Source organism: Heterodontus francisci, chromosome 5 (assembly GCF_036365525.1).
Source record: "Heterodontus francisci isolate sHetFra1 chromosome 5, sHetFra1.hap1, whole genome shotgun sequence".
Classification (NCBI taxonomy): domain Eukaryota; kingdom Metazoa; phylum Chordata; class Chondrichthyes; order Heterodontiformes; family Heterodontidae; genus Heterodontus; species Heterodontus francisci.
The window spans coordinates 198,792,864-198,816,285 of record NC_090375.1 but is presented as its reverse complement, the minus strand read 5'-3'; the positions used below and the strand labels follow the sequence as shown (position 1 = coordinate 198,816,285).

Here is a 23,422-nt window from a genome sequence, read left to right as displayed (position 1 = left end):
AGAGCATTTCATTATAAATTAGAAGGAAAGCGCACATGCATTTTTCTCATTCATTCTCATTCATTCAGAAATCTTAAACTTGTTACAGACTTGTTTCTCTGTAGCAGTGTTGCTTTAAACTGCCCCTTTTTCTTTGAGGTGGGTTTAAGATGTGTTGCTCAAGGGGGTTTAAAGATTCTTCAATATCAGCTTACAATAAATTGGGACTGGGCATCCCAATAAACATGTGATTTTTGGAGAGCTTTGAAGTTTGCACATGTCCATGATTCTCTAGGGCCTTTGTTCCTGTTGGGGTCTGCAGGGGGATGGTTAGATTTAATTAGCCCTGGTTTGGGACTCTGATCGTGAGTGTTGGCAGTGGGGGAATCCACTCTGACCTTAATTTCAGTGCTCTGGTGAGTCATGCAAGTGCTGTTCAATTCAGTGCATTGTTGGTTCCCTTTTCTTCTGACTGTGGGGGCAGATTCTTTGCTAATATTCCTTTTGTCCTCTAGGACACTCCTGCTTGCAGGTATTTGTCCAGAATCTATTGCACTGCCCTGCAGCACTTCAACTAGGTGAGGCATTACCTTTACGGTTTCTCTGCCCTCTCGAGGACCTGCTTTGTCCCTGTAAATGCTGTTAGCAAACCTGTTGGGGTGCTTCGGGTGTCTACATTTACGTAGGAGGATGTGGGGTCTAATTTTTCCAACATTTTGGGGTTGGCTTACCGGGCAGTAGGGGTTTTCATTTGGGAATCCTCCTGGACCTTTTAATGTGGCCTCTTTTTGTCCCCTTTTCCCCTTTCCTTTCTAACTTTTTGCCAGCCCTATGCCTGTCTGTCCCCTTTTGTTCTCGACGGGGGTCCCTTGCAGTTCACCAGCCATCTGCTGGAGGGTCCTCCAAATGCTGGTACAGGAATTCGGGGTGCAGATTTCACTGTAGGTTGGTGTTTCCCCTCAACTTGGCACATGTGGCAACTCCTGCAGTACTCCACCACATCTTTGTGGAGTTTTGGCCAGTCAAACTGCTGTCTGATGCGGGCTTTGGTCTTTCATATACCGGCATGTACAGCCACTGTAGTCTCGAGGGCCCTTCTTAATATTTCTCTCCGGTATCTCTGTGGCACCACTAACTGGTGAACGACTGTCCACTCCTTGCTGTCAGGTCTGTGAGGAGAACTCCATTTCCTCATCAGTACCTCATTCTTTAAATAGTAGCAATCAAGGACTCACTCTGCTTCAATTTCGGACTGGGCAGCCTGTGCTAACTCGTGCAATACTGGGTTGGCTCGCTGAGCCTCAGCTAGGGAAGATCCATTTAATCCATTACCTGGGCCCGCTAACTTTCCTAAGAAAGTTTCAGACAGACAGACCACATGGTCATCTGTCTGCAATGCTGATTCAGTCTCCTCTGGGGGAGCTTGTTTGATCATGGCCTGATCCACTGCACAATCAGGGGAACTGCAAGGGACCGTCTCCTGCCACTGCCCTGTCTCTCTGACTTCCTTAGGTCTCTCTTTCACTACTGGGGAAGCTACCACCTTCACCCCCGGCAGATCATTACCTCGGAGCAGGTCCACTCTGTCCACAGGCAAACTAGGGACAATCCCGATAGTCACCGGTCCCGAAACTAGGTCGCATTCCAAGTGCACCCAATATGAAGGTACAGGCGTACACTGCCCTCCAATACCATTTACTATCATTCTGGTATTTACTGCACTCTAAGGTCAGGCCTTTTCCCAGCAAAAGGGATCTAGTGGCCCCTGTATCCCTGAGGATTACTATGAGCTTGCTTGCCCCACTTGATGGGTATGGGGTTACTCTCCATTTAGACAAAAATTCTGATAAACTTTAGGGATCCTATTAAATTTTCCTGCACCTGCAGCAGTATGTTTTCTGGGTCTTACTACTGCTGCAGTTAAAGCCACAGCTTGGTTTGCTACGCTTTCCATCAGGGTCCCTTCTCCTTCACTGAGCGGGTGTTACCTGATTAACCCTCAGGCTTTCTCTGTAATTTCCAGCAGTCAGCTCTTAGATGACCTGCTTTACTACAATGGAAGCACACAGGTCTCCGGGTCTCACTCCGAATTACAGCGCTATTCTTTTTGGCTGGAGGAGGGCACCTTGTGTGTCCTTGCTTTTTTTCTCTCTCCTGGGACTGCTTGGGCTCCTGTCACCTTCCCAAACCTTTGTCTTTTTTGTATTTGTGGGGGTGACTAGGAATGGTGTTTCCCCAGGGGAACTGACTTGTATATTAGAGCAAACTCATCAGCCACAACTGCGGTTTGCCTCGCTCTGTGTACTTTTTGTTCCTCCTCGTGGGTCTTTATGGAGAGTGGGAGAGAGTTTTTAAATTCCTCGAGGAGAATTACCTCTAAGGTTTTCATAGCTGGGCTGCACTTTAAGAGCCCTCAACCAATAAGCCAACTGCTTATTTCTCAAACTCCAAGTAAGTTTGATCAGCTTGGCTCCTGAGGGTTCGGAACTTCTAGCAGTAGGATTCCGGTAACAGCGCATATGCCCCAAGGATAGCATTTTTTGTCAGTTCATAATTTGATGAACTCTCATCTGGCAACAGGGAATAAACATCATGGGCTTTTCCTGTTAGCTTACTTTGTAGCACGAGTGTCTAACTCTCAGCTGGCCATTTTAACTGCCTTGCAGATTTTTCAAAAGATACAAAAAATGCTTCCGTGTCTCCCTCATTGAATTTTGGAATCAGTTGGGAAAATTTTCAAAACCCATACACAGCCCTGAATTACTATTCTCTATATTGGCCATGCTTTCACTGGGGTGACTCTGTCGCCCCCTAGTTAACTCAAGCCGCCTCAGTTCTTTCCTCATCTTCCTTTTGGAATTTTCTTTCTTTCCCTCTCTTTTTCTTTCTCCTGTTCCTCCCTTTCTCTCTTTCCCTGTCTTCTAATTTAAGTTTCCTTTGTTCCAATTGTATCTTTGCTAGCAATACCCTGTCAGAGTCTATTTCTAACCCTGTCTCTGATTCTTCAGATTTGAGGGAAAAATGGTTGTCTGCTAGTCATAGGAGTTCCGATTTCCTGGGTTTGGCATGGAAAGTGATCCCACACTGCTCAGCATATTCCTCAACCCCTCCATAGATAGTGCCTTTAACTTATCCCAAGTTACTTCACCCTGGCTTGGGGACTTACAGGCTTTGGTCGCGGACATGTTAGTATTCTAGCACACACAACCACAAGAAAACCTGTTTTGAAGTCTTCTTTCTGATTGGGATCAATTTGATTTCCCACTTCCAATTTCTCGTTTGCCTGTAGGCCCAATCCGGATGCTAGCCCCCAAATTTCTGTTACGATCAGGTAAGGAAAGGGTCTCAGGCTCCCCCCCTGCCCCTTTCCTACTTTGGCAATAACAGGGTTTAACTTTTAAAACACAGTGATTTTTAGCTTACCACCTCAGTGAGTCCTTACTCACTGCTCTCTGATTGTAATTGTAAATAAACCAACCAGACAGATTTTCTTGGGTTTAAACAAGAAAGATGTAAGTTTATTAGCCTTAACATTCTAACTCAGTTAAAATTACTAAAAAATGTGACGCAATCACGCCAGCATGCATACAAGATAAACACACACACAAATAGATGCAGAGGAGGTGAAAGACTAAGGGGGAGTGGTTTAGAGTGGTAAGTGGAATTCAGTTACTGTCTTTAGTTTGGATGTAAAGTCCTTGATTGGAGTTAAGTCTTGCAGTTCTCGCTGGGGCCCTGTGCACACTTTCAAACTTGTTTTGCTGGTACCAGAAGGCTGAAGAGATCCTCTGTCTTGAGGCTTAGGCTGCTTCTGTGTGTCCTGGGGACTTTGCTTGAGAGAGTGGTGCTTTCTCCTTTGAGTTCTGTTGCAGTCCACCACAAACCTTTCTGTGAGGGGGGGGGGGGTGCGCATGGAGTGCTGCCTCTTCCAAGGTCAGTGGCTCTCAGTGTCCTTTGATCATCACTATTGACAAAACAGAAGCAGACATACGGAGCGAACTTACAGCTGGGAGGTCAATTTCAGTGTAAGTTAAAAGTTAATTCCCTTTTTTTTCGGAGGACCAGGGGACTGCTGGGTAAGTGAAAACTATATATTTGGGCGGTTTAAAATCAATTTCTTTTAGTTTTGGTTGCAGCAGCTTGGACAGAAGCAGAGGTACGGAGCGAACTTACAGCTGGGAGGTCAATTTCAGTGTAAGTTAAAAGTTAATTCCCTTTTTTTTCGGAGGACCAGGGGACTGCTGGGTAAGTGAAAACTATATATTTGGGCGGTTTAAAATCAATTTCTTTTAGTTTTGGTTGCAGCAGCTTGGACAGAAGCAGAGGTACGGAGCGAACTTACAGCTGGGAGGTCAATTTCAGTGTAAGTTAAAAGTTAATTCCCTTTTGTTTTCAGAGGACCAGGGGACTGCTGGGTAAGTGAAAACTATATATTTGGGCGGTTTAAAATCAATTTCTTTTAGTTTTGGTTGCAGCAGCTTGGACAGAAGCAGAGGTACGGAGCGAACTTACAGCTGGGAGGTCAATTTCAGTGTAAGTTAAAAGTTAATTCCCTTTTGTTTTCGGAGGACCAGGGGACTGCTGGGTAAGTGAAAACTATATATTTGGGTGGTGGTCAGGGATAAGGTTACAAGGACGCAAGAGGGCACTGGCAAGCAAGAACTTGGTTTAAAGTGTGTCTACTTCAACGCCAGGAGCATCCGGAATAAGGTGGGTGAGCTTGCAGCATGGGTTGGTACCTGGGATCTCGATGTAGTGGCCATTTCGGAGACATGGGTAGAGTAGGGGCAGGAATGGATGTTGCAGGTTCCGGGATTTAGATGTTTCAGTAAGAACAGAGAAGATGGTAAAAGAGGAGGGGGTGTGGCATTGTTAATCAAGGAGAGTATTACAGCGGCAGAAAGGACGTTTGAGGACTCGTCTACTGAGGTAGTATGGGCCGAGGTTAGAAACAGGAGAGGGGAGGCCACCCTGTTGGGAGTCTTCTATAGACCTCCGAATAGTTCCAGAGATGTAGAGGAAAGGATAGCGAAGATGATTCTCGACAGGGGCGAGAGTAACAGGGTAGTTGTTATGGGGGACTTTAACTTTCCAAATATTGACTGGAAGTACTATAGTTCGAGTACTTTAGATGGGTCAGTTTTTGTCCAGTGTGTGCAGGAGGGTTTTCTGACACAGTATGTAGACAGGCCAACCAGGGGCAATGCCACATTGGATTTGGTACTGGGTAATGAACCCGGCCAGGTGTTAGATTTAGATGTAGGTGAGCACTTTGGTGATAGTGATCACAATTCGGTTAGGTTTACCTTAGCGATGGGCAGGGACAGGTATATACCGCAGGGCAAGAATTATAGCTGGGGGAAAGGAAATTATGATGCGATTAGGCAAGATTTAGGATGCGTAGGATGGGGAAGGAAACTGCAGCGGATGGGCACAATCGAAATGTGGAGCTTATTCAAGGAGCAGCTACTGCGTGTCCTTGATAAGTATGTACCTGTCAGGCAGGGAGGAAGTTGTCGAGCGAGGGAGCCGTGGTTTACTAAAGAAGTTGAAGCACTTGTCAAAAGGAAGAAGAAGGCTTATGTTAGGATGAGACGTGAAGGCTCAGTTAGGGCGCTTGAGGGCTACAAGCTAGCCAGGAAGGATCTAAAGGGAGAGCTAAGAAGAGCAAGGAGAGGACACGAGAAGTCATTGGCAGATAGGATCAAGGAAAACCCTAAGGCTTTCTATAGGTATATCAGGAATAAAAGAATGACTAGAGTTAGATTAGGGCTGATCAAGGATAGTAGTGGGAAGTTGTGTGTGGAATCAGAGGAGATAGGGGAAGCGTTAAATGAATATTTTTCGTCAGTATTTACAGTAGAGAAAGAAAATGTTGTCGAGGAGAATACTGAGATTCAGACTACTAGGCTAGATGGGATTGAGGTTCACAAGGAGGAGGTGTTAGCAATTTTGGAAAGTGTGAAAATAGATAAGTCCCCTGGGCCAGATGGGATTTATCCGAGGATTCTCTGGGAAGCCAGGGAGGAGATTGCAGAGCCTTTGTCCTTGATCTTTATGTCGTCATTGTCGACAGGAATAGTGCCGGAAGACTGGAGGATAGCAAATGTTGTCCCCTTGTTCAAGAAGGGGAGTAGAGACAGCCCTGGTAATTATAGACCTGTGAGCCTTACTTCGGTTGTGGGTAAAATGTTGGAAAAGGTTATAAGAGACAGGATTTATAATCATCTTGAAAAGAATAAGTTCATTAGCGATAGTCAGCACGGTTTTGTGACGGGTAGGTCGTGCCTCACAAACCTTATTGAGTTTTTCGAGAAGGTGACCAAACAGGTGGATGAGGGTAAAGCAGTGGATGTGGTGTATATGGATTTCAGTAAGGCGTTTGATAAGGTTCCCCATGGTAGGCTATTGCAGAAAATACGGAAGTATGGGGTTGAAGGTGATTTAGAGCTTTGGATCAGAAATTGGCTAGCTGAAAGAAGACAGAGGGTGGTGGTTGATGGCAAATGTTCATCCTGGAGTTTAGTTACTAGTGGTGTACCGCAAGGATCTGTTTTGGGGCCACTGCTGTTTGTCATTTTTATAAATGACCTGGATGAGGGTGTAGAAGGGTGGGTTAGTAAATTTGCGGATGACACTAAGGTCGGTGGAGTTCTGGATAGTACCGAAGGATGTTGTAGGGTACAGAGGGACATAGATATATGGATTTCAGTAAGGCGTTTGATAAGGTTCCCCACGGTAGGCTATTGCAGAAAATACGGAAGTATGGGGTTGAAGGTGATTTAGAGCTTTGGATCAGAAATTGGCTAGCTGAAAGAAGACAGAGGGTGGTGGTTGATGGCAAATGTTCATCCTGGAGTTTAGTTACTAGTGGTGTACCGCAAGGATCTGTTTTGGGGCCACTGCTGTTTGTCATTTTTATAAATGACCTGGATGAGGGTGTAGAAGGGTGGGTTAGTAAATTTGCGGATGACACGAAGGTCGGTGGAGTTCTGGATAGTGCCGAAGGATGTTGTAGGGTACAGAGGGACATAGATAGGCTGCAGAGCTGGGCTGAGAGATGGCAAATGGAGTTTAATGTGGAAAAGTGTGAGGTGATTCACTTTGGAAGGAGTAACAGGAATGCAGAGTACTGGGCTAATGGGAAGATTCTTGGTAGTGTAGATGAACAGAGAGATCTTGGTGTCCAGGTACATAAATCCCTGAAAGTTGCTACCCAGGTTAATAGGGCTGTTAAGAAGGCATATGGTGTGTTAGCTTTTATTAGTAGGGGGATCGAGTTTCGGAGCCACGAGGTCATGCTGCAGCTGTACAAAACTCTGGTGAGACCGCACCTGGAGTATTGCATGCAGTTCTGGTCACCGCATTATAGGAAGGATGTGGAAGCTTTGGAAAGGGTGCAGAGGAGATTTACTAGGATGTTGCCTGGTATGGAGGGAAGGTCTTACGAGGAAAGGCTGAGGGACTTGAGGTTGTTTTCGTTGGAGAGAAGGAGGAGGAGAGGTGACTTAATAGAGACATATAAGATAATCAGAGGGTTAGATAGGGTGGATAGTGAGAGTCTTTTTCCTCGGATGGTGATGGCAAACACGAGGGGACATAGCTTTAAGTTGAGGGGTGATAGATATAGGACAGATGTTAGAGGTAGTTTCTTTACTCAGAGAGTAGTAGGGGCGTGGAACGCCCTGCCTGCAACAGTAGTAGACTCTCCAACTTTAAGGGCATTTAAGTGGTCATTGGGTAGACATATGGATGAAAATGGAATAGTGTAGGTCAGATGGTTTCACAGGTCGGCGCAACATCGAGGGCCGAAGGGCCTGTACTGCGCTGTAATGTTCTAAAAAAAAAACCCAACTCACTAGTTAAATCAGGGAGCACTCCCATTGTCTCTCAATGCAACTGTCTCCTCTGAATGCAAATGAGCAGCCATGTTTTAACTGTTCAGCTCTGCGGTCCTTTTAAACAAATTATGTTCAACGTCCAGTAAAAAGTTCAAGTAGTGTTCCATATGATGACGAAATTAATATGTTTCCCTTTGGCAGGTGTAGTTTCTGTCACATAAACTGATAATTTTTGTTCTTTTAGTACAGAAACCTGGTTGGTGTATTTTACTCTGCGATAAAGAGTAAAGTTTATGATTGACCATAAACATTTAAATATATGTTGTCACCTGTGGAGAAGTGGAACTAGAAAAGACAGTGCACTCCTCACACCTGAGTCGTAACATATAATTGGGGGCTCTGTGCGGGATGACCCAATGCCAACAAAGTGCAATTGTCAGTGGGGTAATAAAAATTGAAAAGAAGAAAAGTTATAAAACCAGGTTTCTTGTGCATTAGAGTAAAGGATACACCACTGGAATGTCTGTGTCAGTTGCTACAGCCTTTTTGGGGAAGGAGAATCTATCCCTGAGTGATTTGAGAAGCTTAACCAAGGTTGGACTGAAGGATTTGGCAGACCTATTGGCATTAGAGTTAAAACCAGGATCTAAGAAAGCAGACATAATTGAAATAATAGCACAGCATTCGCAATTGGAAGAAAAAGAAGGCAAACTAGATGGTAGTGTGGTTGAATTAGCTAAAATTCAATTGCAGATGAAGCAGCTTGAACTTGAGATAAGGGTAAAAGAGAGCATTTCAAAGTAAGCAAGCAGAGTGGCAGGAAAGACAAATGGCAAGAGAAAGAGAGAAAAAGGAGAGAGAAAGGGAATATCAGATTAGAAGGCTGGAGCCAGAGAAAAAAAAGAATGCCCTTGACCCCGATGAAAATTCGTGCGGAGAAAGACCTGTCTCCAGCCCACGACCCAGTGGAGAGCTGTTTAAATTCATGCAAGCCTTCCCAAAATTTGAGGAAAGGGATGTAGAGGAATTTCTCATTTCTTTTGGAAAGATAGCCAGACAGTTGAAGTGACCGAAGGAAAGCTGGATACTGCTTATGCATAGTTGGTTGATGGGCAGAGATCATGAAGGTTATGCTATGCTTTCTGAGGAGGCTTCTGCATGTTATGAGATGGCAAAAAAGGCTATTCTCGCTGCTTATGAGTTGGTCCCTGAAGCTTACAGGCAGAAATTTCAGAACATCCAGAGTCAGCCTGGGCAGACATATAGAATTTGAGAGGGTAAAGCAAATTAATTTTGATGGTTGGATGTGGGCACTAAAGGTAGAGGTCATGTATGAGAAACTTAGGGAAATAATTCGCCTGGAAGAATTCAAAAATTCACTCCCTCCATTAGTAAGAACCCTTGTAGAGAACCAGAAGGTTTCAACAGCCATTGGAAATCGCTGATGTTTACAAGCTTGTTTAAAAGTCCAAATCCTTTGTCTGTCACCCCCACAAACGCGAGAAAGTGGGAGGGTGAAAGGAAGGCAAGTCACCAGGGACAAGAAGGGACAGCTGGGAATGCCTCGGGATCTCCTCAGGCCAGAAAGGAAGATGCTGAGGGTGGAAGGGAGGTCCGCAAGCTTAAGTGTTATCATTGTCACAAGGTGGGACATCTTTGTGCAGAATGCTGGAAGTTGTGGGGTAAACCCATGGGACTTATTGGGGTAGACAAAGCCAATGCAGAGAAAGGGGCCCTGACCAAGAGTATGACAGATCAGGCTGTAGCTCTGACTGCAGCTATAAGGCCAAGTACAAAAACCTCTGAGTGCGGGGGACGTGAACAAGATACCTGAGAGTTATAGGGAATTCTTGTCGAAAAGAAAAGTAACTCCTTACCACTCAAGTGAGGCAGGTAAACCTATAGTTCTATTTAGGGATACAGGAGCAACCCAAACTCTTTTGCTGGGCAAAGGTACAACTTTTCCACCAGAGAGCGCACTGAATGCCAAGGTTTTAGTGAATGATATTGGCAGGGTGTATATACCGGTATCTTTGTATCGGGTGTACCTCGAGCGTGACCTAATTTCTGGAATGGTAACTGTAGGAGTTGTCCATAGTTTGCCTGCAGACGGAGTTGACCTACTCCTGGGGAATGATTTGGCTGGAGCGAAGGTAGAAGCATCTCCAGTAGTTACAGAAAGACCAAGTGAAGTTAAAGAGACAGAACGGTTGCAGGAAAAGGTTCTAGGAATTTTTCCTTCATGTGTAGTGACCCGAGCAATGGCTAAACAAGTTCCATTGTCGGAGGTCAGATTGGTGCCAGTCAGATAATAGAATATCTGAAACTTTCTTTGGGGATTTGGATAATCCGAAGGAAATGTTCAATAAATCTTCTCTGATCAAGGTTCAGCAAGCCGATCCAGAGTTAAATAAAGTGGCACATTCAGCTCTAACTGAAGCTGAGGCAAAGGGAATTCCAGAAGGTTGCTATGTTAAAAATGGGATTCTGATAAGGAAGTGGAGACCTCCTCACAGACCAGCGGACGAAGAATGGACAGAGGTTCACCAGATAGTTGTACCATCGGGAAATATTAAGGATAGACCATGAAATTCATATAACAGGACATGTGGGGATTCAGAAGACCAAATCTCAACATTTTTATTGACCAAGTCTTTCCAAGAACGTGGTGCAGCTTTGTAAATCATGCCATACGTGCCAGATTGTGGGAAAACAGCAACCTACCATAAAACCAGCACCTCTAATTCCCATACATGCTGGAAAACCACCTAATTGAACCCAGTCAAAGCAACTGGAGTTCCCCAGTGTTGTCATGCCTCTACCTGATGGTTCGACTAGATTCTGCATAGACTACAGAAAGGTTAATGCAGTAACAAAGGCGGACTCCTATCCAATTCCTCACTTGGAAAACTGTATTGACAGAGTGGGCAGTGCCATGTTTCTTACAAAAATTGATTTGTTAAAGGGATGCTGGCAGGTTCCTTTAACACCCCAGGCTAAAGAAATATTGGGTTTTGTCACACCAGACTGTCTTTTCCAATGCCGAGTGATGCCATTTGGGTTAAAAAATGCCCCAGCCACTTTCAGTGACTAATGAACCAAGTGGTAGCCAGTGTTCCTAACTCTGTGGTTTACCTTGATGATGTGCTAGTATACAGTAACACTTGGAAGGACCTCTTGGAACAACTAGAAGCTCTGTTTAGAAAATTACAATCGGCTGATTTTGTGATGAACCTTGCTGAAAGTGAATTTGGAAAAGCGAGAGTAACCTACCTCTGGCATATAGTAGGGCAACGACAAGTGTTGGCAAGAACAGAGAAAGTACAAGCATTGGTGGAGTTCCCCACCCCTAAGACTAAGCGAGAAATCATGAGGTTTTCGGGGATGTGTGGCTTCTACTGCAAGTTTGTACCAAATTTCAATGCTATAGCTGCTCTACCGACTGACTTGCCACAAAAAAAGTAAACTAAGGTACTGTGGTCAGGGCAGTGCCAAGCATCTTTTGAGAGGCTGAAAGCCATTTTGATTAATGAACCAGCATTGGCTGCCCCAAATTTCACTAAGCCCTTCAAGGTAGCAATTGATGCTAGTGACCTGTGGGTCGGTGCAGTCCTGTTACAAGACGATGAATCAGGTTTAGAAAGGCCAGTGGGATACTTTTCCAAAGAGCTAAATTGACACCAAAAAGATATTCAACAGTGGAAAAAGAAACCCTAGGCTTATTACTAGCTCTTAAGCATTTTGAGGTCTATGTCCGCTACAACTGCAGAAAAACACTGGTACATACTGATCATAATCCCCTAGCCTTTTTGGAAAAATTCCAAAACCAGGTTGCCAGGCTATTCCGATAGAGTTTACTATTGCAGCCTTATCACTTAAAGATTATCCACATTGCGGAAAATTGCGGATGCTTTGTTTAGGACTTAACCTTGTTTTGCCATGAGTGCAAATATGGTACAAAGTCGAATTGCATTAGCTACAGGTAAAGAGTGAATAAGTATGAGTGTGAAAATATGTTTAAAAATATTTTTCATTTTTTTCCCTCCCACCCTTTGTAATGAAACACATTTGAAAATGGCGTTTAATTCCTCTAAGGATGGAGGTGTTATGACAGTGCTTCTATATTTTTTGTTAAGTATTTTAATTTGAGTACTCATGTATTTTAGAATTATGGACGTTGTTTTATTTGGGAAAACTGGAAAGTATTCCATGGATGTTTTTTCACTGGGGTCATTGAAAGGACACTGAGAGGACTTGGTTTGTAAACAACACTTACCTGGAACTCATTTGTATTCAGATAAATACCCAGCAGAGGCTCTTTGGCTTGGTGAAGATGTTTACAGAGAAGTGACAAGATTTATAGGGGTCAGGAGACTTGACCCTTGAGATATTGTTTTTGGTTTTGCTTTGGACAGTCAGTTGGGGTTTGGTCAGTATTCTGAAAGGAGTTTAAGAATCAACCCACAAAGGACAAAACCCCAGCTCAGCCATTTTCCATCTCTTTGAAAAGCCTGCCAGCTTTTCCATCTCTTTGAGAAGCTCTTAGAAATGAGTGTAAGAAATAGAGAAATTGATGGTGCATTCCTCCTGAAAAGCCTGTCAGTAACCCCTGTTGCCGTGTTTCTTGTGGAAAGCCTGCCGAGCAGATGCTCAATGTCGCCAGAAAAGAACTGTTCTCGGAAGATTCCAGAGATAGCCGTCCACACGTATTTGGGATACCAAACCAAAAAGGGCCAACAGATATCTTTCTTCCCTTTTTATTTCTTCAAGAATTAGCAAATATTTGGCCAAAGTATTCTTTTTTGTCTTTTTGTTTTGTAACAGAGCTCTAACGGAAAAAGTTCTATTTCTCGGTTAGCTGGTGTGCGTTCATGTGTGTGTGAGGGGCTAAGGTAAAAAGGGAACGTTCATATCTCAAACTGTGTATTAATGCTTTGCTTCATTACTGATTAAGTCTTGTTTTATAGTAAACTGATAATTTTGTTGCTTATTATAGAAACCTGGTTGGTGTATTTTATTCTGGCATAAAGAGTAGAGGCTATGATCATATCGGTAACTGGGTAAACATTTAAATATATGTTGTGACCTGTGGAGAAATGGAACTAGAAAATACAGTGCACTCCTCCCACCTCAGTCATAACACTTATTCCACATAGATTCCAACTGAAGTTTTTATCCTTCATGTTTCAAATCCACCCAGGATTACAGGTATCTCTAAAACATACAACATTCCTCAGACTTCTGTTTTCGTTGCATCCTGAGATCCATACTCAGTGCCTTGCACCGCCACATGTATACACTCGACCTCTCTCTCTAGTAGCACTGACTCACCTTATCGCAAAGCTCTGCTCCGCAGTTTTGTTTCATCCTTCACCTTATCCGACACATTAACAAAAAACTTTTTCCCTTCCGTACAGGTGTTAAGGAACACAAGCTCCAGTAACCCATGGTATCAATGCTCCTCCAGATCTTTCTTCCCCTTCCCTTTTCTTTGACCCCACCCCTTCTAGTCTCACCCCTTGCTGTGTATTCCCAATACCCTCTGACCTTCCCCTCTCTGACGCTGAATAATCTGTACTTAGCAAAGAACTAAGTTTTATCCCCATGTGCCCCCACCTCAATGAATTTCATGCTCGGCATGATGTTGAGTTTTATTTCTGTTGCCTTCGCCTCAAGTTTCACTTCTTTGGCCAGGAGTCCTCCCCTCGACCAGCGGACCCATTCACCCACCTCTAGTATTCTCCCTCCACCTGGACCCCTCCCTCTGGCTTGTTACCCGCACTTGATCTTTTCATTGAGAACTGGCATTGTGACATCTGCTGTCTTAATTTCTCCACTCACCTTACTCATTCTAACCTGTCTCCCTCTGAACTTGCAGCACTCCGTTCTCAGATCTAACCATGACATTGTGATCAAACCCGCTGACAAGGGTGGTGCTGTTGTTGTCTGGCATACCAACCTCTACCTTACAGAGGCTGAACACCAACTCTCAGACACTTATTTCTACCTCCCCTGGACCACCGAACTTCAAGCCATTCTCCAGGACTTAACTGACTTCATCTCTTCCAAAGATCTTCCCTCTACACCTCATAGTCTTGTACCTCTCAACAGCCCGCTTCGATCTCCTTCCCAAAATCCACCAACAGGATTGTCCTGGTAGACCTATCATATCAGCCTGTCCCTGCCCCGCTGAAGTTATTTCCTCCTATCTTGATTCTATTTTTTTCTCCCCTTGTCCAGTCTTTTCCCACCTGCATCCGTGACTCTTCTGACGCCCTATGTCATTACAACAGCTTCCAGTTTCCTCGCCAGAACTGCCTCCTCTTCACTATGGACGTCCAATCTCTCTACACCTCCATCCCCCACCAGGATGGTCTGAGGGCTGTCCGCTTCTTCCTTGAACAGAGGCCCAGCCAGTCCCCATCCAAGACCACCCTCCTTCACCTGGCTGAAATTGTTCTCACATTGAATAACTTTTCCTTCAACTCTACTCACATTCTTCAAATAAAAGGTGTTGCTATGGGTACCCGCATGAGTCCTAGGTATGCTTTTATTTTTGTGGGGTATGTCGAGCATTCTTTTTTCCAGTCCTACTCAGGCCCCCTTTCCCAACTCTTTTCTCCGGTACATTGATGACTATATCGGTGCCATTTCCTGCATTCGCCGCAGACTGGAAAACTTTATCAACTTTGCTTCCAATTTCCACTCTTCTCTTACCTTTACATGGTCCATCTCCAACGCTTCTCTTCCCTCCTCAACTTCTCTCTCCATCTCTGGGGATAGGCCGTCCACTAGTATTTATTATAATCCCACTGACTCCCACAGCTACCTCGACTACACTTCCTGACACCCTGTCTCCTGTAAGGGTTCCATTCCATTGTCCCAGTTTCTCCATCTCCAGTGCATCTGTGATATGTCGTCCTTTTTCCTCAGCCGAGGATTTCCCCCCACTGTGGTTGACAGGGCCCTCAACCGCGTCTGACCCATTTCCTACACTTCTGCCCTCACCCCTTTCCCTCCCTCCCAGAACCGCGGCAGGGTTCCCCTTGTCCTCACTTTCCACCCCACCAGCCTCCACATCTATAGGATCATCCTATGGCATTTCCGCCAGCTCCAGCCTGATGCCACCACCACCCTCCCTTCCCCTGTCAGCATTCCTAAGGGATCATTCCCCCTGCGATATCCTGGTCCACTCCTCCATTACCCCCGACACCATGTCCCCTTCCCTCAGCACCTTCCCATGCAATCGCAGGAGGTGTAATACCTGCCCTTTTACTTTCTCTCTCTCCTCCCCATTCAAGGCCCCAGACACTCCTTTCAGGTGAAGCAGTGATTTACTTGTACTTCTTTCAAGTTAGTATACTTCATTCACTGCTTACAATGCAGTCGCCTCTACGTTGGGGAAACCAAACGCAGATTGGGTGACCACTTTACGGAACACCTCCACTCAGCCCGCAAGCATAACCCCGATTTTCTGGTTGCTGGCCATTTCAATTCACCACCTTGCTCCCATGCCCACATTTCTGACCTTGGCCTACTGCAGTGTTCCAGTTAACATCAACACAAGCTTGAGGAACAGCACCTCAGTTTCCGATTAGGCACTCTATAGCCTTCTGGACTGAACATTGAGTTCAATAATTTCACAGCATGACTGGCCGTTTTTTATTATTTTGTTTTGTTTTATCGTTTTTTACCATGTGCCTGCCTTAAACTTGGTTTTTCATGTTTGTGCTTTTGGACGGAGCTGTTCATTATTCTATCACCAGCACTTTCTCTGCACTAATGCTTTGTCTTTCAACACAAGGTTAGCACACTCCCTTTGCCTTGGCCCCATTACCTCCTTGTCAGTTTATCTCTCCTGCCCTCTGTCCTATCACATACCTTCCCTTCTGTTCTCTTGCCCCCTCACCCCCCCATTCCTGCTTCACTTGCATAAAACCTATTTCATCAGAACTGGCAAAGTTTAGAAATGTAAGGTCGCAGACCTGAAACATTAACTCTGCTTCTCTTTCCACAGATGCTGTCAGACCTGCTGAGTATTTCCAGTACTTTCTGATTTTATTAGTGACATTTAGCTGGTTTGGTCACTGACCAGTTTGTTTGAGGAAGGAATCAAGCCATTCAATTCAGTTACAAACATGCTTTGTTGTCGCCTATTTTTTAAATTTCAAAGTTATTAAACTCAAAGTTCCAGTTACCGTTTTAGAGGAATACTTATTGGCATAGACTGGTAAAATCAAAGTTGACCTGAAGCCTTCAAAGAGAGGTTATTGACTAGAACTTCTGAAGGGAATAAGATACTCCACATTATCTACACAATAGGTAAGGAAAAGATTTTTAAATGCACAACTACGTTAAAAAAAAATTGTAGTCATAACTACAGCATTTGAGTTGTGACCCGTTATTGCTACATTTTGCACCATTAAAGTGAAGTTAACCCACGTGACACATTGTCGATACAGTTTTATTGCAACTGGTTTATGAACTGTTTTAATCCAGACCCTACAATAACAGATAGTGTGATGCAAGTGGAGTGAAATCTTTTTTTTAAAAAAATGTGAATTGGGGGTGGAAATGTAAAGCTAATTTATAAACCAAATATGCACCTGCTACAATTATTTAAATCATGCAGTATGATGTTCATAATGTGAAAATGCAAGTTAATGTGATATTTCCTGCATTTTGATTATAATATACACAATGTCATATCTATTCCACGCGGAAATGTACGCTTGACAAGCTGTAGTCTTTTCAAGCATCTGGCCAGATGCTTTCTCTTAGTTAGCCTAATGAGATGAGCAGATGTTATATTTTCACAAATCCTTGAAATTGCTGAACTGCTACAAGTTCTGAAATGTGAAGATAGCAAAGTAACGTCACACAGTAATAAAAGTAATTACTGTGAGCAACAGCTTCCTTGAGAGGGACAGTTCACCATCAAACCTCTAGAGTGGGCATATCCCAAACCAAGGCAGGGTGCCGATGGAGAGATAGATAAGGAGCAAGACACAGACACGCACATACATAGACACAGACGTGGAAAGAATAGACAGACTTGCATTTATATAGCTCCTTTCACGACCTCAAGAAGTCCCAAAGTGCTTTGCAGACAATGGAAAAACTTTTGAAGTGTAGTCACTGTTGTAATGTAGAAAATTATTCCAAAAAATTCAGCACTACAATGGTGAAATAATAATTGCTGATTTTTAAGGAAACAAAGGAATTGGAGTAAAAGTAAATTTAATAATAATGATAGCAAGCTTATTAGCTTCAGAATGTCTGGATGCCTTCAAGAACTGGGGTGCACAGATTCTGAAAGAGTACTAACACATCAAGTTGCTGGTGGCACAACATTCAGCTTTATTAAAGGTTATGACATTGCAGGATAAGGACAACATTGACCAGTTAGGTCAATCAGTTGCTAAAAAGTCATGATCTTTGTTTTGATGGAAATGTTCAAAACTAAGGTTGTTACTGCTAAAAAATCCAGAAACTGCAAGGAGCCCTCTGCTTATGAGAACAGAAAGTGTCAGAAATACACAGCAGGTCTGGCAGCATCTGTGTAGCGAGAAACAGAGTTAACGTTTCAGGACTGTGACCTTTTATCAGAACTGGCAAAAGTTAGAAATATAACAGTCTTTGAGCAAGTGAAAGGGAGGAGGGAGGAGGAGTAACAAAAGGAAAGGTCTGTGATGGGATGGCGGGGGGGGGGCGGGGATGGTGGCTAGTGGTGGTGGTGGTGGTGGGGGTGCGGTGGGGTAAGATTAAATGACAAAGATGTCATGGAACAGAATGCAAATGGAGTGCTCAATAGTTGTACTAAAAGACAAAGTACGAGTCCCAAGAGAGTTCTTCTTTGGTCTCCTTGTCTCGAGAGACAATGGGTAAGCGCCTGGAGGTGGTCAATGGTTTGTGAAGCAGCCTGGAGTGGCTATAAAGGCCAATTCTAGAGTGACAGACTCTTCCACAGGTGCTGCAGATAAAATTGGTTGTCGGGGCTGTTACACAGTTGGCTCTCCCCTTGCGCTTCTGTCTTTTTTCCTGCCAACTGCTAAGTCTGTTCGACTCGCCACACTTTAGCCCCGCCTTTATGGCTGCTGGCCAGCTCTGGCGATCACTGGCAACTGACTCCCACGACTTGTGGTCAATGTCACAGGACTTCATGTCACGTTTGCAGACGTCTTTAAAGCGGAGACATGGATGGCCAGTGGGTCTGATACCAGTGACGAGCTCGCTGTACAATGTGTCCTTGGGGATCCTGCCATCTTCCATGCGGCTCACATGGCCAAGCCATCGCAAGCGCCGCTGACTCATTAGGGTGTATATGCTGGGGTTGTTGGCCTCCTCGAGGACTTCTGCGTTGGAGATACGGTCCTGCCACCTGATGCCAAGGATTCTCCGGAGGCAGCGAAGATGGAATGAATTGAGACGTCACTCTTGGCTGACATACGTTGTCCTGGCCCCGCTGCCATAGAGCAAGGTACTGAGGACACAGGCTTGATACACTCGGACTTTTGTGTTCCGTGTCAGTGCGCCATTTTCCCACACTCTCTTGGCCAGTCTGGACATAGCAGTGGAAGCCTTTCCCATGCGCTTGTTAATTTCTGCATCGAGAGGCAGGTTACTGGTTTTAGTTGCGCCTAGGTAGGTGAACTCCTGAACCACTTCCAGAGCGTGGTCACCAATATTGATGGATGGAGCATTTCTGACATCCAGTCCCGTGATGTTCGTTTTCTTGAGGCTGTGGTTAGGCCAAATTTTTTGCAGGCAGCCACAATCCTGTCGATGAGTCTATGCAGACACTGTTCCATGTGGGATGTTAATGCAGCATCGTCAGCAAAGAGGAGTTCCCTGATGAGGACTTTCTGTACTTTTGTCTTCGCTCTTAGATGGGCAAGGTTGAACAACCTGCCACCTGATCTTGTGTGGAGGAAAATTCCTTCTTAAGACTTGAACGCATGTGAGAGCAGCAGGGAGAAGAAGATCCCAAACAGTGTAGGTGCGAGAACACAGCCCTGTTTCACGCCACTCGGGATAGGAAAGGGGTCTGATGAGGCACCGCTATGCTGAGTTGTGCCTTTCATGTTGTCATGGAATGAGGTGATGATACTTAGTAGCTTTGGTGGACATCCGATCTTTTCTATTAGTCTGAAGAGACCACGTCTGCTGACGAGGTCAAAGGCTTTGGTGAGTTTAATGAAAGCAACGTAGAGGGGCATCTGTTGTTCACGACATTTCTCCTGTAACTGGCGAAGGGAGAACTGAATGTCAATGGTGGATCTCTCTGCTTGAAAGCCGCACTGTGCCTCAGGGTAGACATGCTCAGCCAGCTTCTGGAGCCTGTTTAAAGCGACTCGAGTGAAGACTTTCCCCACTATGCTGAGCAGGGAGATTCCATGGTAGTGCTTATGGCAGAATAATGACACATTTCCCATGGAACCCAACAAAGATGTTCGCAACGGGCAAAGTACAGACCGTACCCAACCAGCCCGTGCTTGCAAAACTCAAAATACAGTGACAACATTAGATGTGACTCCATGATTGGACAACATTTGCTAAATAATCCTCAGTGTGCTGAGAATTACACTGACAACCAATTTAGGATTGTCAGTCAGGCTCGCAGTCTGGTCCATTTGTGCATACTGGAAGTTACATATATTAATACACAGGGCCCTGTTCTTTGCAGACAGAAAGAACATATACACACATTGCACCTGTTTCAGCTAAACAAAATAAGTGACAGCCATTCGCTGGTTCATTCCTCAGGGCAATGCCATGACCAATCAAGAGTCAAGCTGCCCGGTTTAAATTTCAATCAAAGCTTGGCAGTTAATTGTCAGTGACCATAAACTGGTGCATTCTCCATGGCAATGCCTCTACCAATCAGAGTTCACTTGCCAACCAATCAGCACTCTCTTCTCATATAGTATAAATTCGTTGCTGAGTGCAAGTCGAAAAGCTTCGACAAAATATCTCTGTTTTCGGCAATCTTCAGTGAAAGCTGATTGTTCTGTCATTTTATTTTTACCGTACAGCTACTTTGAGCATTTTTGCAGATCAGGAAAACTAGGAAATGGTCCTTTGTAATATATTACACTGCTAAGATGAGATCAGTCGAAAGGTTTATTATTATTTCCATGCACAAGACGAAAAACTTCGACAAACTGTCTGTTTTCAGCAATACTCAAGTTCTGTACTACCAAATGACTATTTCACTGAAGACTTGGAAAGGTTGCAATTGTGAGCACTGAAATTGGAAAGCTAAACTTGGGCTTCCAGAAACATTTCTCTCTAGTCGTGGCTGATGGTTAAGGCGACGAGCCTTTTGTCAACATGGATTTATAAAAGGGAAATTATGTTTGACAAACCTGTTGGAGTTTTTTGATGATATTTGTAGCAAAGATAAAGGAGAACCAGTAGATGTAGTATTTGGATTTTTCCGAAGGCTTTTGATAAGGTGTCACACAGGAGGTTCGTCAGCAAAATTAGAGCACATGGGATTTGGGGTAAAATATTGGTATGGATTGAGAATTGATTAACAGACATACTGTTACTAGTGGGACACTGCATGGACCAGTGCTGGGGACACAGCTGTTCACAATCTATGATTTGGATGTGGGGACCAAATGTAATATTTCCAAATTTGCAGATGACACAAAACTAGGTGGGAATTTAAGTTGTAAGGAGGATGAAAGGAGGCTTCAAGGGGACTTGAACAGGCTAAGTGAATGGGCAGGAACATGGCAGATGGAATATAATGTGAATAAGTGTGAAGTTATCCACTTTGGTAGAAAAACAGAAAGGCAGAGTATTTCTTAAATGGTGAGAGGTTGAGAAGTGTTGATATCCAAAGGGTGTCCTTGTTCATGAGTTACTAAAAGCTAGCATGCAGGTGCAGCAAACAATTAAGAAAGCAAATGGTATGTTGGCCTTCAGCGGAAGAGGTTGTGAGTACAGGAGTGAAGAAGTCTTGCTAAAATTGTATAGAGCCTTGGTGAAACCATACCCAGAGTATTGTGTACAGTTTTGTTCTCCTTATCGAAGGAAGGATATACTTGCCATAGAGGGAGTGCAACAGAGGTTCACCAGACTAATCCCTGGAATGGTGGGATTGTCTTATGAGGAGAGATTGAGGAAACTGGGCCTGTGTTCTCTAGAGTTTAGTAGAATGAGAGGTGATCTCATTGTCATGCCCTGTAAGAATTTTGTAAGTTTCAGAGTGGCTTATAGATAGGATGTTTCCCCTGGCTGGTGAGTCTAGAACCAGGGGGCACAGTCTCAGAATAAGGGGGAGGCCAGTTAAAACTGAGATGGGGAGGAATTTCTTTACTCAGAGGGTGGTGAATCTTTGGAATTCTCCAACCCAGAGGGCTGTGGAAGCTCAATCATTGAGCATGTTTAAGACAGAAATCAATAGATTTCTGGATACTAATGACATCAAGGGATATGGGGATAGCACAGGAAAGTGGCGTTGAGGTAGATAATCAGCCATGATCTAATTGAATGGCGAAGCTGGCTTGACAGGCTGAATGGCCTACTCCTGCTCCTATGTTCCTAAGGAAATTTTATCAGATCAATGTCCTTCATGCCTAGAATTACCATCCCACATAACCCTAGTGACTTTTTCCAGTATTTTCTGGTCCCTCTCCCCTCCCAATGGCTTCCTGGTTCTGCTGTCTTGCTGTGTCTCCATTTAAAGCATTGCTGCTTTTGCCACCTTTCTCTTGTTCACAGTGGGATTTGGGTAACACTACTGGAGGTGAGTTAATACATTGTGCTGTGAAACCTATCTTTTCATGATGGTGCATAGGCTAGTTTCCTATTGAAGAGCAGAAGAGTGGGTGAGTGACTGCAATTGTCGAGTCCTTGCTCATAATGTTGGAGAGTTATGACCAGTGTTCCAAATTGAATGCATTAACCTCACCACCAGACATTTGTTTATCTTTTATATTAGTCTGTGGTTTATGTCGTAAAAATGTTTTTAAACTTGTACTGAGCACAGTAGATGTGGAGAGATGTTGATTAAAGGGTAACAAAGATGAAGGTGGAGTTAGACCACAGAGGGAATGCGATCAATCATCTGTTTAGCTGTTTTGTTGAGTTATGGCTGGGCTCCCCAAGCTTCTAATTTATACAATGGGAAAATCTGTTTTTCCATTTCCAATTCCTATACTTCAGTGATGAACCCTAATTATTTTTAAAACCAGTTCTATCTCCAGTTTTTTCACATTTTTCCATATCTGTCTTTCACTCTGTCTCTTTTTCTCTTTGTCTCTCTGCGCCTCTCTCACTCCTTATCCTCAATTCTCTGTAGGCCTTTACATTCTGACACTGCCTGTTATGATTTACATTATGCTGTCTGCAAACATCTTCTAACCCTTTGTTCTGAGGGAGGGAGAGAGGAAGAAGTTCTGAAGGCCGATTCAATGTGATAGTAATAATCTAAAACTCTGGCTATTGTGTTATGGGTTAAATATATTTTCTTTTAATATTAGGTCGAGACTTAATTTGCATTCAGTCTATGGATGGGATGCTGACATTCTTTGAGCAAGAAAGCTTTGCTTTTGGGCGTTTCTTGCCTGGTTGTCTTTTGCCAGGCCCGCTGAAATATAGCTCAAGGACAGACTCTTTCATTACTGTGTCCTCAAGTCGGCAAGTTGAAAACTATAAGTAAGTCCAATATATTTCTTGTCTTTGGTGTATATAATCCATTGAAGAGAAAAAAGATCAATTAATTCGAAGTGGATCCTCTTTGTACTTTAATGCATACTTAATAATTAATAGATGCATTATATTCAGGAAATAACAATGAAGAAACCAACTTTCCCAGTGATTGTAGCTCTTGTGGTTTGGACTGTTGTAGCTGCTAAAATACTTAAGAAGCTTATGTTATTGAAAGTGAATTGGTTTGATTTTCTTTGACAGCATACATAAATTACTACATGAATATTTGATTATTTTATGAATAATTCTTTATGCATATACTGCCCGAGCACTCCAATAATCCTGCCATTATGGGCATATTTCCTTCTCCTGGTCACTTATAATGTGATGACAATAAAAAGATTTGTGAATTTTCTGACACTTCAGCCATATTGTTTCTAAGGGTCAACACTCCATGTTAAAGAAAATGTAGTCAACTTTAAAGAAAGTAGAACACATCATTAAAAGAATAACTTGCATTTATATTGTGTCATGACCTCCATAGAGACCACTAACTTTGAAACAAGAGATATAAATGGCCCAGTGACCGGTTAAAAGAGTTGCAAAGATTCCACGTTTCAAGACTTTTACAACAATGACTAATGATAAACATTAACTAAACAGTATTTAGTCAGTAGCTAATACACTAAGTAACAGAGAAAGGTATTTCCCATTAACATTTCCCTTATGAAAATACTCGAAAACCCCACACCACATTTATATGCTAACGCAGAGTTCTCATCGAAAAGGTATACTTGAAGTTAAAAATCCCAAACTCCTCCCAGGTACAATGGGTTGGATCCCCAGCATCCTTCTCAAAGCCAATGTCCTCTTTGCTCACTTCTTCGGAGCACATTTGACTGGACTTCTGTTAACAAGGCAATCTGTGGTGACCCTGT

The 23,422-nt window shown here is 43.7% G+C and overlaps 1 protein-coding gene across 8 annotated transcripts in view; it reads left to right on the top strand.

The window, feature by feature from the left end:
* bbs9 (Bardet-Biedl syndrome 9) overlaps window positions 1-23,422 on the top strand; it is a 689,521-nt gene that overhangs the window by 41,717 nt on the left and 624,382 nt on the right. For all 8 annotated transcript variants that reach the window (XR_010975118.1, XM_068032600.1, XM_068032602.1 and 5 more), the window contains one exon: window positions 22,316-22,490. Coding sequence is in view for 7 of the 8 variants with exons in the window: in XM_068032600.1 (XP_067888701.1) it covers window positions 22,316-22,490 (175 nt within the window). In the remaining variant the exon portion in view is untranslated. The remainder of the gene's footprint in view (window positions 1-22,315; window positions 22,491-23,422) is intronic.